Source organism: Cornus florida, unplaced genomic scaffold, assembly GCF_030987335.1.
Source record: "Cornus florida cultivar Cherokee Brave unplaced genomic scaffold, ASM3098733v1 CherokeeBrave_3.0.0_Hap2_Chr05, whole genome shotgun sequence".
Taxonomy (NCBI): domain Eukaryota; kingdom Viridiplantae; phylum Streptophyta; class Magnoliopsida; order Cornales; family Cornaceae; genus Cornus; species Cornus florida.
In genome coordinates this window covers 109,733,900-109,747,851 of record NW_026775575.1, presented here as the reverse complement: position 1 = coordinate 109,747,851, position 13,952 = coordinate 109,733,900, and the positions used below count along the sequence as shown (strand labels likewise).

Here is a 13,952-nt window from a genome sequence, read left to right as displayed (position 1 = left end):
CTATATGTTTTCACACATTTCCATTTACATTATCATCACAATTTAATGAAAATTTCTAAACATTCATTTCCTTTATTTATTTATAACCATAGCATCCATTTTTCTTCAAGACAATAAATAAATAAATAATCATGGAAACATATAACACATTAAACATTAAGCATGCTCATTTACCGTAATGAAAATAGACATGTATATGAACTCAAATAACACAAGAAGTACAATTATCATTGTAATTACAAAGAACTACAACAATAACAAGCTAAGTAATTAAAATTTAGCATGCTTAGAATCAAATTTAAGGGGAAAAATTTACCAAAGGCCAAGAAATTGTAGATTAGAACATCCCTACCTCAAATTGATGAAAACCCCCAATTTGAGTCCAAGAACCCTAGAATTTCGAACTCCTTGGAGTGCACCAAATGATGATTGGTTCTTATCAAATTGACGGCCTCGACGAGCTCAACAATTTTGCTTCACAATGTTCTACCAAATTTTAAAGGAATAGAGCTAGATCAAGCTTTGAATGGTGAAAGCAAAAATAAAACAAATATTTCAGAGAGAGAACATGGAAACTGCCGAGAGAGAGAATTAAAATGTGTATCTGTAATGGCCTTATGGCCTTTTTGATGTTTTTAATATAGTGGTGGGGCCCACTTGTTTTATTTCTTTTTCTTTTAACATTAATTATATATATATACATATATATTACAACATTACAGTTGATGGGAAATTTTTGGTAAAATCTGATGTCTTCAGCTTCGGCGCCCTTTTATTAGAAATAGTGAGTGGTAAAAAGAACATAGGGTTTTCTCATCCGGAGCACAATCATAACTTATTGGGACATGTAAGCAACTCTCTTATCTCTCTCGGACTCCTGAACACACACTAGTGCACCTTTGTAACACTGGCCTTTTGATTTTAATGGCTTAGAACAAGGATTAATTGCAATTGTATTAGGCATGGATCCTTTGGCGCGAGGACAAGTCCTTGGAACTGATGGATGAATGTTTGAAGGATTCGTGCCTTGAAACATCTCAAGTGCTGAGATGTATCCAAGTGGGTCTCTTATGTGTTCAAAAGCACCCAGAAGACAGACCAGAAATGTCATCTGTTGTTCCCATGTTGCGTGACGAAGGACCGGCATTACCTCAACCAAAGCAGCCCGGCTTCTTCTTTGGAAGGAGTTCCGGTGATGCTGAAGCAGTAGGTACAGACACAGCGAACTTCCATACAATTGATGCAGAAACTATAACAATCCTGGAACCTCGATAGAGAATCCATGCAATTCAACAATTCAGCTAAAACATTAGTAGTTTCCAGACATTAATGTAATCACTTATATCCTATTTTAGAGAAAGGAAAAAACAGAAGGCTAAACTGAAACCACCAGACTCAATCCTATGCTCATTGTACTTTCTTTTGGTCTCCAAATATGGTTAAAAATAAAAGTACCTTTGCCTGCTTCAACAGAAATTCCAAACTGAGTTCTTAATCTTATTCATCTCTTATTGTATCTTTGCATTAATCTTTACGATTGGAATGTCTGCATCTACTTCTTCTGTTTCTGATTGGAATGAGCTGTAATATGACGCATTTATTTGTCTTTAAAACTAATACTGTAAAAGGATAATGAAATTTCCTGCGGATGTGAACCATCGCCATGACACCGATTAGATTAATAAAAGTTGTAAATTTAAATTTTTTACATTTTACAAATTACATGCAGTGTCTACATTCATACCAACATTCTCTTATTAATGCAATTTAAGTCTGCAATGCATAAAGCTTCTATCTACCATCTAACATTGTTATAGTTACTGCATTCTTTGATTGGTCTTCTTCCTCATATAAATTTGTAAAACCTGGCTGTTTAGGCCGAGGTAAATGCACACCTTCATTACCCAACATAAATACAACTGATGACATTGCTGGCCTGTCTTGTGGGAGTTTTTGAACACATAGAAGTTCCACTTGAACACATCTTACTACTTCATATTCAACGAATGAATCCCTTGAAGATGCATCCATTACTTGTAAGGCCTTTTCTTCATTCCACAATAACCATGCCTGAATCAGTTTGAAAATCACAATTTTAGTTATCGGATAACTTTAATTTAGTCATCAGACCGAGAGAGAGTAACTTTAATTTAGTCATCAGACCGAGAGAGAGAGAGAGAGAGAGAGAGAGAGAGAGAGAGAGAGAAGTACTCACATACCCCAGAAGGTTATGATGGTGATCTGGATGAGAAAACCGTCTGTTCTTTTTGCCACTCACTATCTCTACAAGCAGTACTCCAAAGCTAAAGACGTCAGATTTAACTGAAAATATCCCATCAAGCGCACATGCTGGGGACGTATAGCCATTGCATTATGCATAAAATGTAAGTTCTAGTGAAAATACATTTCTCAGATTAAATATTAGAGAACTTACTATGTTCCAATAACTCGCTTTGTAATTGCACAACTCTGATCCCCTCCAAAAATTCTTGCTAAACCGAAATCTGAAATTTTAGGTATCATATTGCTGTCTAGTAAGATATTGCTTGTTTTGAGATCCCTGTGGATAATTCTTAGTCTAGAATCTTGGTGGAGATATAGAAGTCCTCGTGCAACCCCCATAACAATGTCAAAGCGCTTTTGCCATGGTAACACCATGTTGCTACTTTGATCTGCACCATTCATATTCACTCCTAGTGAATCTCAAGATTAAATCCAGTTCACCCAAAAATCATGGAATCCATACAAGCATATATTTCATTTCACACAATTAGGTAAAATTTTTGTTCAGAAAAATGATTAAACCAGCTAATGAAAGGTTAATAGGATTTTACCAAATATAAAATAGTCCAGGCTTTTGTTGGCCATGTACTCATAGATTAACATCCATTCTTCCCTTTGAACACAACACCCCAATAGCCTGACAAGGTTTTTATGTTGAAGTTTCGCAATCAAACCAACTTCATTCTTAAATTCTTCAAGACCCTGTCTTGAGGTCTTTGAAAGCCTCTTCACTGCTATTTCTTGTCCCATTGGAAGATTTCCCTGCATATTGTCATATTCATGATAAATTTAATATTTTAATTTGCAAGATGCACAATTATGCCATGGACTTTTTGTTAAGCAATTAAAATACTTAAACATTGCACAGTTTTAGTTTACCTTGTGAACCGAACCAAAGCCACCCGCTCCAAGCATGTTTGTGTGACAGAAGTTGTTTGTTGCGGTAGCAATGGTAGCAAAATCAAATAATGGTAACTCCCACTCTTCGCCTAAAATGAATCAATAGTCATCTTGCAAGCTGAACTTGGACAAAATTATATAACTCTAGTCTTTTCCTAAATGTTATGAGCAAAGGTGGACATATATGCTCACCTGTTCTCTCTTTTCTCATCCTCCAGATGATACACCATAACACTGATCCCAGCACTAGCATTCCAGAAATCGCTGTTAACACTACGATTATCATTTGCCTTTTCTTCCTACTCAGGCGACGAAGAGAATCTATAACACACAAAATCAAGAACATATAAGTAATTTGATCAGAACAGGACCATTATGTAGATAAAGATCATCGACACTGTGGCTAATTTATTGTCAAAAACACCAAAGAATATGAACTACACTTGCCTAGTTCTGAAGCTGCTAATCGTATATAGATGGCTTGTTCACTATCTTCTTCAGTAATTGCTCTAATATCAATAAGATCCTTGAACCACATCAAACAGCCAATATCCCCTGCACTTATGTTCGGATTAGCATAAGCGGTGCAAGAACAGTTCTTCATGCACACTGCTCTGCATTCCCTGGCACTCATGCTCATATTTAACCAAAACACAAGAAAATCAGGCAATTTTACCCTCACAACCTTGACAAATCCCTCTCCTCTTTGGCAATTCAATGTTGTTCTCCTTATGCATCCATTGGACCAATCAAGCATGCCCCATTCTTCTTGTGATTTAGGAACAAACCCCTTCAAACACTCGCAGATTGCTGGTCTATTGATTCTGCAAATACTGTTAGCACCACATTGTCCATAATTGTAACAGTGATCGTTCGGTATAGTATACATGAGAATCCATTCTGCGCTCTTTCCTCCAAGTATATACCGATGGAGCAAGCCTGATCCATTCACCACTACTCTTGTAGGAATCGAATCATTGTGATGCTCATAAAAATTATAAAACTTGGCCTCATTAGCAACCAATACCGGTTCAAAAGCTGGAATAGTGACCAAAGGAAGGGCAGTAAATCGAAGTCCATTCCATGGTCCAGTCCGGAACTTTTTGACCATTCCCATGCTGACAACCAGTTGAGGCAAGCCGATATTTTGAAGTTTGTAGGTGAAATCTCCAGTTGATGGGTCATCAGTGCTTTTCCAGGATGACAAATATTGGTCTAGGCCAGTGTCCCAGTTTAATCCCATCTTCATACCTTGTAATAGTGTATTGCCCGGGTAATCAAAGCTCTGCCAAACATAGCTTTGATAATTAATTGAGCTTGTGTTGTCTCTAACAACAAGGTTCCCAGATTCTAGGAGCTGTGCCACTGGATTTTCTGCTACTCTTGATGAATTGGAGGACTAGATAACACTCCTGGTTTGGTTTAGGAGAACAAGTGTTCCACTTTTGGCGATGGTTAAGACTCCATCTGAATCTGTGAATGGGTTGTCTTTGTTTGCAACCCAAACAACTACATCTGGAGTTTTCTTGTACCATATTCCTAGGTACCTATTCCTGGAGCTGCCTGGAGAGAAGAAACCAAGTTCAAATCTTTGGCCTGTGGAAATTAAAGACTGTCCATCATTGATTGATTGGTTTAGACTTATGGTATTGGATGCAATGGAGAATTCCAAAAACAACAAGATGTAGATCACAGCATAGGAGAAGGTGAAGAAAGGATGTGTTTCCATTCACATTTCTCTTGGGAAAGATTGAAGGATTCACTTTTATTTGGTATTAAAATTTCTTACGGAAACCCTTCAATATAAGGTTTTTTTGGTAAGGGCTTCCATATAAGTTACAGATGGTCTCAGAGCCTGTGAATTCTTCAGAGGCATATAGAAAAATAACAAGAAAGTGCAGTAGGGTCAGCTGACTCCACTGGACCCTGTGTGGCTCCGACACTATTTCTACACGTATCCCCCCGAACAGCAGTCTTACAAGGCAGGCAATTGTTTGAATCGTTGTCAAAGCCAGGAGGACAGATGTTACTGGGTGATCATTCTGGTTCATTTTCTTGGTTTGAATTTTCAAACTGCTACATGCTTACAGAAAAATAACAAGAACGTGCAGTAGGTGCAGCTGACCCTACTGGACCCTGTGTGGCTCCGCCACTATTTCTACACATATCGACCCGAACAGCAGTCTTACGAGGCAGGCAATTGTTTGAATCGTTGTCAAAGCCAGGAGGACAGATGTTAATGGGTGATGATTCTGATTCATTTTCTTGGTTTGAATTTTCAAACCGCTACATGCTTAGTTTAGTTGTAAACCTGAGATATATTTTAGATTTTCGTTTGTCATTTTGTACATATGATATCAAGGATCACCTAAGGCCTATTTGCAGCAATGATCCTCTCATTACCCTATGTTAATTAATCTCTTAAGAAAGTAGGAATATCCATTGGCAACCAATAATCATATGGAGTAGTATTTTGTTATGATTGTAATTAAAATACGTTATTAGAAGCACTGCCCTCGCTGTCCACCTCCAGGCTCCAGGTCAAATGCATTTTAGCTATGCACACTAATTTCTTCTTTAGTCCCCACTACCATCTGTCTTCTTATTTAAAACGCGGGGTTTACTTTGAAGTCTATAAAAGGAACTTGGCTGTCTATACTCTATAGTCATTGAAAATGATGTCTTTCATTGGTTTTGTAATCAGGAAAAAAATACCTGTCAATCTTTTTCCACCCGAAATTAGGCTCCGTTTGTTTCGGTATGTAAAATGTTTATTTGCTTTATTCATTATTCATTTTGTTGATGTGCATCTATACGTTCATATATCTAGTATGCCCTTCAAAATGAATAATGTGACTAATATGTTCTTACCCTTATATCTAAGCAAAAATACTGCAAGCTTATGCCAAGAAAATTCACCTCAAGATCAGGAATGAAAAAAGAAGCACACAAAACACATTTTCCTTATTCAAGGACCGTATTTGAAACAGAGCAATTCATTTTTCTGTTTTTCTTTTAGGAAACATAGGTGTACAGGGCAATTGTCATTTGACTTGGCAGGAACATAAGAATCAAATGACCACAAAAAAGGTAATTAATTCTCTAGCAAAAAATAAATAAGACAAAGCATTGAAGAACAACTATATCCATTAACCTTCCATACCAATGATAATGAAAGAATGGCACTTACCAAACAAGCTAATGAGTTGATAAAACTGCATGCACTTGAAAGGTCTATGACGACGGTATCACACTATAAACATGTAACATCTGAAAATCTTGGGCTATCCAAACACAAAGGGCTTGGTTTGGGAAAAAAAAAGATCGGTCAACGTAAACAGAGGGCTACCCCATCTCAAAAAGCCTGATGATTTCACAAGAAATGGTTGAATCTGCGGAGAGCTACACAAGATCAGCACCAGGAAGTGGTAGTGAAGACATAAGCAAAGGTTGTAGCATTTCCTGAACCAAGAATACGTACACAAGGCAAGGAAGGATCCGTGACGGGTTCAATATCAAGGAAGCTGAAATCAAATGCACCAGACACTCACTTCAAACTCAACACAACCCACAATCCATCCCAACATGGAACAGGAATAACCCACAAATCTTGCTCAATCGAAAAACCTAGAAATCCAATAGCGAATGTTAGACAATCTCTCTCTAAGCTAACTAAGTCTGATTTGGTGCCAAAAATAAATAATGTTAAAAGGTAAATGGGGGATGAGGGTCCATTGGCATTTTGCATATGATATTTTGTTAAAGAGTAGTAGCGTGACTAGTGATGGTCACTCAAAAAGTTACATTGTCTGATAGAATATTTTTGATAAATTATTTATGTAAAATATAATTAAGTAGAGCCCTCCATATAAATGATCAATTAAAATATAGGTTTGACAATTGCACTGGTTTAAAAATTATTGGAAAACCATCTCCATTATAACTCATGAGGGTTTTAAAAATTTTTGCAAAATAAATAAATAAATATATAAACAAAAAATCAGTAGTATATAATAGTAAAAGAAATTTAGCAGGGGCAATTTCATTGACCATCCAAACACATAGCAGCCACAAAGATTTGAATACCGGACTTCTCTTAGGAGAGAAGGGCTTTTACCAGGGCTAGTGCCCATTTGGTACCACTCATGAGTAATAGGCCCACTCATGTATTTGCGTGAGTACTGGATCATCATGTTTGTGGGCCTAATTAGTACTATGCATTGGTTACAAAATTTAAACTACAGCGTTAAAGTTGGGTCAAAAAATAGGCCCACAAAAATGATGATCCAGAACACTAATTTGGATGATCTTGGCCCAATTATTTTAAAACTTTAAAATATCAACTATTTGACCCAAGAAAAGTCTAAAACCTTTTATCTTCAACATGGAAAAGGGCAAAATGCTATCCTTCAGGAATTTTGATTTGTGTTTTTATCTTGAATTAGGTGATTATTTATTTGCCAGCTTATTTGGCTACTTTTAAAAGTAATTTTTTTATATAGAAAATATCTTAATATAAGAAAGAGAGAAAAAAATAGCAAAACTTACTATTATAACTTCATTTGGAAACCCTTTCTATTAACTTTTCAAATAATTAAATTAAAAGTTACAATTTTTTACCAATGATCTCTTTCTCGTGAGTAAGAACCCCTCCTATTAATTCGTCAAATAATTAAAACTAGATGCTAAGATTTTTTGCCATGAACAAATGACCTTTTTCTTATGAATAAAAATCCTAATTTACATAATTTGATTTGATATTTTCTGTTTAAGGTTAAATTTGAAAGAAATACGCAATATATAGAGTAATTGAAAAATAAAAAGAGTGCATAAGAGTGTGTATATATATATATATATATTTGTATATATAACAAAAAGATATTAGTAGAGAAAAACAAATTAGAGATTGAGAGAAAAACCTAGTGTAATTTCTTCGATCCTTCATTTTCTTTCAAATGATAGTTTGCTAAAATAGAAAACATAAATATAAAGTGTAATATCTATTAAAATAAAGAACACTAATTTTTTTTTTATTTTATTATTTTCACATCAAATTCAAAATTAAATTTTAAATTTTAATTCGAGATGTGTAGCACTGCTACTTCAACATACCTAATAGGTTTTTTTTTTTTTTTTTCTTTTTTTTTTTTTTTAAATTAGCTTTAGGATGTGGTTGCTGAATCCAGGAAGTTACCGAGTAAAACGAATCCTCCGTTTATTCTCCTGAGCTGCTATAGTTAATACACATGGAATCATGGATTGATTCAAGAACCGACAACATTAATAGAATGTAATCTGTAATTTTATTCCGAATTTCTAACTATCTAGTACACATATTAGAATTTTACTTCCTGCTTTTTTATTTAATTTTGAGTACTTCATATCTAACTACTTCAATTTAAGCCTGCAAATAATGGCACTAAACTGAAGCAGTCATCCTAATAGGTTGGTGATATTTTTGGTCACACCAAAAACTAAAATCCTCTGCCCGGTCAGATAACCACTCAAAATGGTGAAAATTTGTCAAACAAAGTCATCTTATTTCCCGGTGGATTACAAGAGTTTGTCAAAATTAGAGTCATCTTGTTTCCCAGTGGTCTTCCCATCCCTCCTTCTATGCTTCCTTTCCTTTTAAATAATCAATCAGATTAGGTAGGTTTGGTTTTGACAAAAGAACATGACAATTATCAAGTTTAGTTTTTTTTTTTTTTTTATGCCTCATTATTCTCATTACTATGCAACTAGTTTGTCAGTTTGTGACGGTCACACTTCAGAAACTAAAAAAGTTGCAACCCTTATCCAGCAACACCACATGCCTCCTGGAATTTGGGACTTCTGAATTAGTGTTTCATGCTAGAATTATTGTGAAAAATAAGTTTTTTGCTTTAATCAAATGAAGAATGTAACCGATGATTTTGTATACTAGTCATCACGAGTGGTGTTAATTTATTATGTTGATAGGGATTCATATCAATCTCGATTGCACAAATGCTAAATTAGATCCAAGGGTGCACAATCCTCACATGTGTTCGCCATCAAACATGTGAGAATTGTGAACGTACAGGGAGGTGCAGTACAGCACCTTATCCAAGCTCCACACGTTAACAAGTACATCATCTGCTGACTCACTACAATAGGGTAGCTCCACGTGAACTATGGAGCTTCAATCAATACATAGTTTCATGGTTCAACGGATGCAATTAATGTCTCGAATAAAGCAGTCAGACTACTTATGTACGGTCTCCCAACTAAAATAATTACTTAGCTGATATAACCAGGTTGCACCAAAATTATGACTTGGTTGCTTAACCACCACCTACTCACAGGTTGTACTTAGTTTTGAATCCATCTCTGTTCAGTAGCATTTAAATGTACCCCAAAGTCTCCTTTTCTTTTTCCTTCCACTTAGATTAAGATTTTATTTTAAAAGTATTTATTTCTTTATTTTTATCCTGACAAATTTAAAAGTCTCCCTCAAACATGAGAATACCTAGAAAAAATAATAGACTCTACCAAATAGATCACACTGAATAATATCTGTTTTACTTTTTCAAAATATAAGAAGAAGACAAGAGTCATTGTCCCCTACACTTGATAATTGACTCTAGGTAAGTGTGGGTCCATTCTAGAAAAATAACTCTATTCAACATGAGGCGCCTGTAGTACCCTATAGCCCCCGTAAGCCTTCGATCATGACGTTTTAATTTCCTCTCTACCAAGTATCAACAACACACACAACCTCAAATGAGTGATGTTATTGTTACATCATGTCCAGCGTTACATCATAAAATCATACTACATATATGCACAAATGAATCAAAAGGAGGGTTGAATTATAGATCATACTGTTGTTTAGCATAACAAGTCTATACATTCATTTTGGTGAATTTAAAAAAAAAAAAAAATGGGTAGTTTTGCTTCCTCGTTCTTCTCTCTCTCACTGATCTGTTTCATTATGTTCTTCAAATTCTGCATCGCCTCTGACACTTTAACTTCAAACCAATCCATCAGTGATGAAGAGACTTTAGTTTCCTCAGGTCAAATATATGAACTGGGCTTCTTCTCTCCTGGCAGCAGCAAGAATAGGTTTCTGGGAATATGGTACAAGAATGATCCACTTATAGCTGTTTGGGTTGCAAACAGAAACAACCCGATTACAGATTCAACTGGAGTTTTAACAGTCACCAACAATGGAACACTTGTTCTTCACACACAAACGAAGGGCCTAATTATCTGGTCTACCAATACATCAAGAGCATCAGAAAGTCCCATTTTGCAGATGTTAGACACTGGAAACCTTGTCATACTCGACAAGAATAGCAGAGATTTGATTTGGCAGAGCTTCGATTATCCATCCGATACACGGTTACCAGATATGAAGATGGGACACTACTGCTTAAACGATGATCTAGACCGATATTTGGTGTCGTGGAAAAGTGCTGATGATCCATCTCCTGGAGACTTCACTTACAGAATTGAAAATCATGGGCTGCCTCAGTTTGTTATATTCAAGGGATTAGTGAAGACATATCGGTCTGCAGCATGGAATGGAGTTCAATTCACTGCTCATTCCGCTAATCAAAATCCGTTGTTTTCACCTGTTTTTGTTTTCAATGATGACAAGTTGTGTTATGTGTATGACCGTTACAATCACTCAGTTGTTACAAGACTAACCTTGAATCAGTCCGGTGTGCTTCAACGCTACAGAGTGAATGAAACTAGCATGAAATGGTCTCTGATGTTCAGTGTACCAAGGGATCAGTGTGACAATTATGGGCAGTGTGGAGCTAATGGGGTTTGCAAAATTTCCAAAATTCCAGCATGTGAGTGTTTGGAAGGGTTCATTCCCAAATCACAAGAAGAATGGGGAAATCTTGATTGGTCTAGTGGATGCGTGAGGAAGACACCGGTGGTGGGTTGCCGGATTAAAGAGGGGTTTTTGAAGGTTGAGGGGGTGAAATTGCCTGATTTTTTGCAGTTCTATTTCAACAAGAATATGAGCCTTAAGGAGTGCAAGGCAGAGTGCTTAAAGAACTGTTCTTGCACGGCCTGTACTAATTCGAACATTACTCAAGGTGGCAGTGGCTGTTTGATGTGGTTCGGAGCTCTGACTGATGTAAAAGAACTCAATGGTGAAGCTAGCAGGCGAGATATTTACATCCGGTTGGCAGCTTCCGACTTGGGTAAGCAAGTGTATTTGATTTTTAACTTAAATGTCACAACATTAAATTTACTAAACAAAAGAAATTTGTACAATATGATTGTAATGTTTTATTAATGTTTTTAGAATCTAACGGGGATTCAAGTAAGAAGAAAATATTGGTGATTGCTCTTGTGGTATCAATCGCTTCTGGAATTCTTATGTTGGGCTTGGTATTATGGTATTTTAAATGGAAGAAGAGAATAAACAGAAACGGTCAGCATACTTGTCACCTCTGCTTACATTTTTCTTAATTTTTTTTTTTATTTTATCATAAGAATGCTGTTCCTAAACAAATTATTGATCCTATTTTAGGTGAAGATTTGGATTTACCTTTATTTGATTTGGCTACCATTACTAACGCGACAAATAACTTCTCTGATGCAAACTTGCTTGGAGAGGGAGGCTTTGGTCCAGTTTACAAGGTACTAGGTCACATTTTTCTCATTTATTGAACAAACAAGTGTATGTCATCATTGTGAATCTTGTATATAAAATGCAGGGAAATATTTCAAATGGACAAGAAATTGCAGTGAAGAGGCTGTCCAAGGATTCAGGACAGGGCATTAACGAATTTAAGAATGAAGTTGCTTTGATAGCCAAACTTCAGCATAGGAATCTGGTCAGGCTTGTGGGCTGCTGCATTCAAAGAGAAGAAAGGATGTTGATCTATGAGTACATGCCCAACAAAAGCTTGGATCATTTCATTTTTGGTCTCAACTCGGAGCCCTTTATACGCTTGGCTATTTTATTCACCTCTCTTAATGCTATTTCTTTGCAACTTAGTTTGTGCTACTAAATGAAGTCTCTGCTTGATTTCAAAGGTATACATATTTTATATTAGTTAGATTTACAATAGGTGGAAATGGATGTGCAGATCAAAATGGTGGCGCATTGCCATGGCAAATGCGCTTTGACATTGTTATGGGGATTGCACGAGGACTTCTCTACCTCCACCAAGACTCAAGATTACGAATCATTCATAGGGATCTCAAAGCGAGCAACATTTTGCTAGATAGTGAAATGAACCCAAGAATTTCTGACTTTGGGTTAGCAAGAATTGTCGAAGGGAACCAAGTTTATGCAACAACTCAGAGAGTTATTGGAACATAGTGAGTTCTACAAACTAAAATCAGAAGGTTTATCATGCATTATATTTTTCAAAAATTAATATTTGATCACTTCATGCAGTGGCTATATGTCCCCTGAGTATGCAATTGATGGAACGTTCTCTATGAAATCTGATATCTTCAGCTTTGGTGTGCTTTTATTAGAGATAGTGAGTGGTAAAAAGAACAGAGGGTTTTCTCATTCAAAGCACCACCATAACCTTTTGGGACATGTAAGCAAGTCTCTCTCTCTCTCTCTCTCCATCTTCCTTTTGCATGTGAATGGCTAATAAGCATAATAATTGGAATTTGTCCTAGGCATGGATGCTGTGGCAAGAAGATCAGGCTTTGGAACTAATGGATGCATGTTTGAGGGATTCATGTGTTGAGTGTCAGGTAGTGAGATGTATCCAATTGGGACTCCTTTGTGTTCAAAAACTACCAGAAGACAGGCCACCGATGTCATCTGTAGTTTTCATGTTGGGTCATGAGGAAGCTTCATTGCCTCAACCTAAGCAGCCTGGCTTCTTCACAGAAAGACGTTCAAATGAGGCTGATTATTCAGTATCAAGAGAAACTGATCTCTATACTGGGGATGCAGAGACTATTACAACGCTGCAACCTAGATAGAGAGATTTAACTAATGCAATGCCCTTATTTTGTCAAAGAGTTTAGAATTAGTATTTTTACTTAAATGTGATTTCAGGAACTTTAAACTAGTAATATTTGCAAAGTTGTTCTTTTTTAGGAACAAAAGCTCCATTAAAAATCACACAGCTCAATGTTGGTTTTCTTGTACTGTCGGGGTGTTGGATTGCTTCTCATGTCTGAAAACTCATATTCGAGCCTTGCACTCTCCCCTATCAACTAATTACTAACATTTTTGTCCTTAATTAAAAAAAAAAAAAATTGTTAATTTTGTTCCAATACCTTATCTGCTCAACATAATGAATAATGATATTCAGGGCCACTAATTTAACCAAATTTTCACACTAATTAATTAATTAATTTGATTAATGACACTCAACATAATGAATAATGATATTCAGGACCACTAATTTAACCAAATTTTCACACTATTTGTAACGATCCCAAAACTAATGCCAAGAATTTTTTTAACAAAAAAAAATTCGGCATAACCTCCCCTAAAAATGGACCTACCGCAACCTGTTTAAATGCATATTTAACCTGTCATACAACTAATTTCTGAATTCACGGCAACAAAAGATAATGATACAACCTACTAATCTAGACAATGCTTCAAGCTAGGATTATCATTCCATTCATCAACAAGTTACATATCATCAAGTTCGCATCCCATATGTCATCAAGTATCATAAGTGTATTACATGATCATGGTTCTTCAAAAGAAATTTACATCATTACACCTTTGGAATTTTACAAAAATGAGGGATGAACAAAGGAGTAGTCTATTACAAAATAACAAGGAAAATGCTCCT

General features: G+C 35.9%; 1 protein-coding gene and 1 pseudogene across 1 annotated transcript; one reads left to right on the top strand and one right to left on the bottom strand.

The window, feature by feature from the left end:
* Positions 1-1,638: 1,638 nt before the first annotated feature.
* On the bottom strand, positions 1,639-5,659 carry LOC132308500 (G-type lectin S-receptor-like serine/threonine-protein kinase At4g27290; annotated as a pseudogene).
* Positions 5,660-9,949: 4,290 nt separating this feature from the next.
* LOC132308499 (G-type lectin S-receptor-like serine/threonine-protein kinase At4g27290) lies at positions 9,950-13,290 on the top strand. Its single transcript, XM_059806592.1, has 7 exons — positions 9,950-11,366; positions 11,471-11,599; positions 11,699-11,808; positions 11,886-12,096; positions 12,261-12,495; positions 12,575-12,725; positions 12,811-13,290. Exons 1-7 carry the CDS (start codon positions 10,088-10,090, stop codon positions 13,120-13,122), a joined length of 2,427 nt encoding a protein of 808 aa, XP_059662575.1. The 5' UTR covers positions 9,950-10,087; the 3' UTR covers positions 13,123-13,290.
* The last annotated feature ends 662 nt before the right edge of the window (positions 13,291-13,952 follow it).

What these genes read in the sequence shown, in the direction of transcription:
- LOC132308499 (XM_059806592.1), top strand. Translation starts at nt 10,088, where the DNA reads ATGGGTAGTTTTGCTTCCTCGTTCTTCTCTCTCTCACTGATCTGTTTC. An exon ending in CTTGGATCATTTCATTTTTG is followed by an intron (nt 12,097 to 12,260) that starts GTCTCAACTCGG and finishes ATGGATGTGCAG; the next exon opens with ATCAAAATGGTGGCGCATTG. An exon ending in ACCATAACCTTTTGGGACAT is followed by an intron (nt 12,726 to 12,810) that starts GTAAGCAAGTCT and finishes AATTTGTCCTAG; the next exon opens with GCATGGATGCTGTGGCAAGA.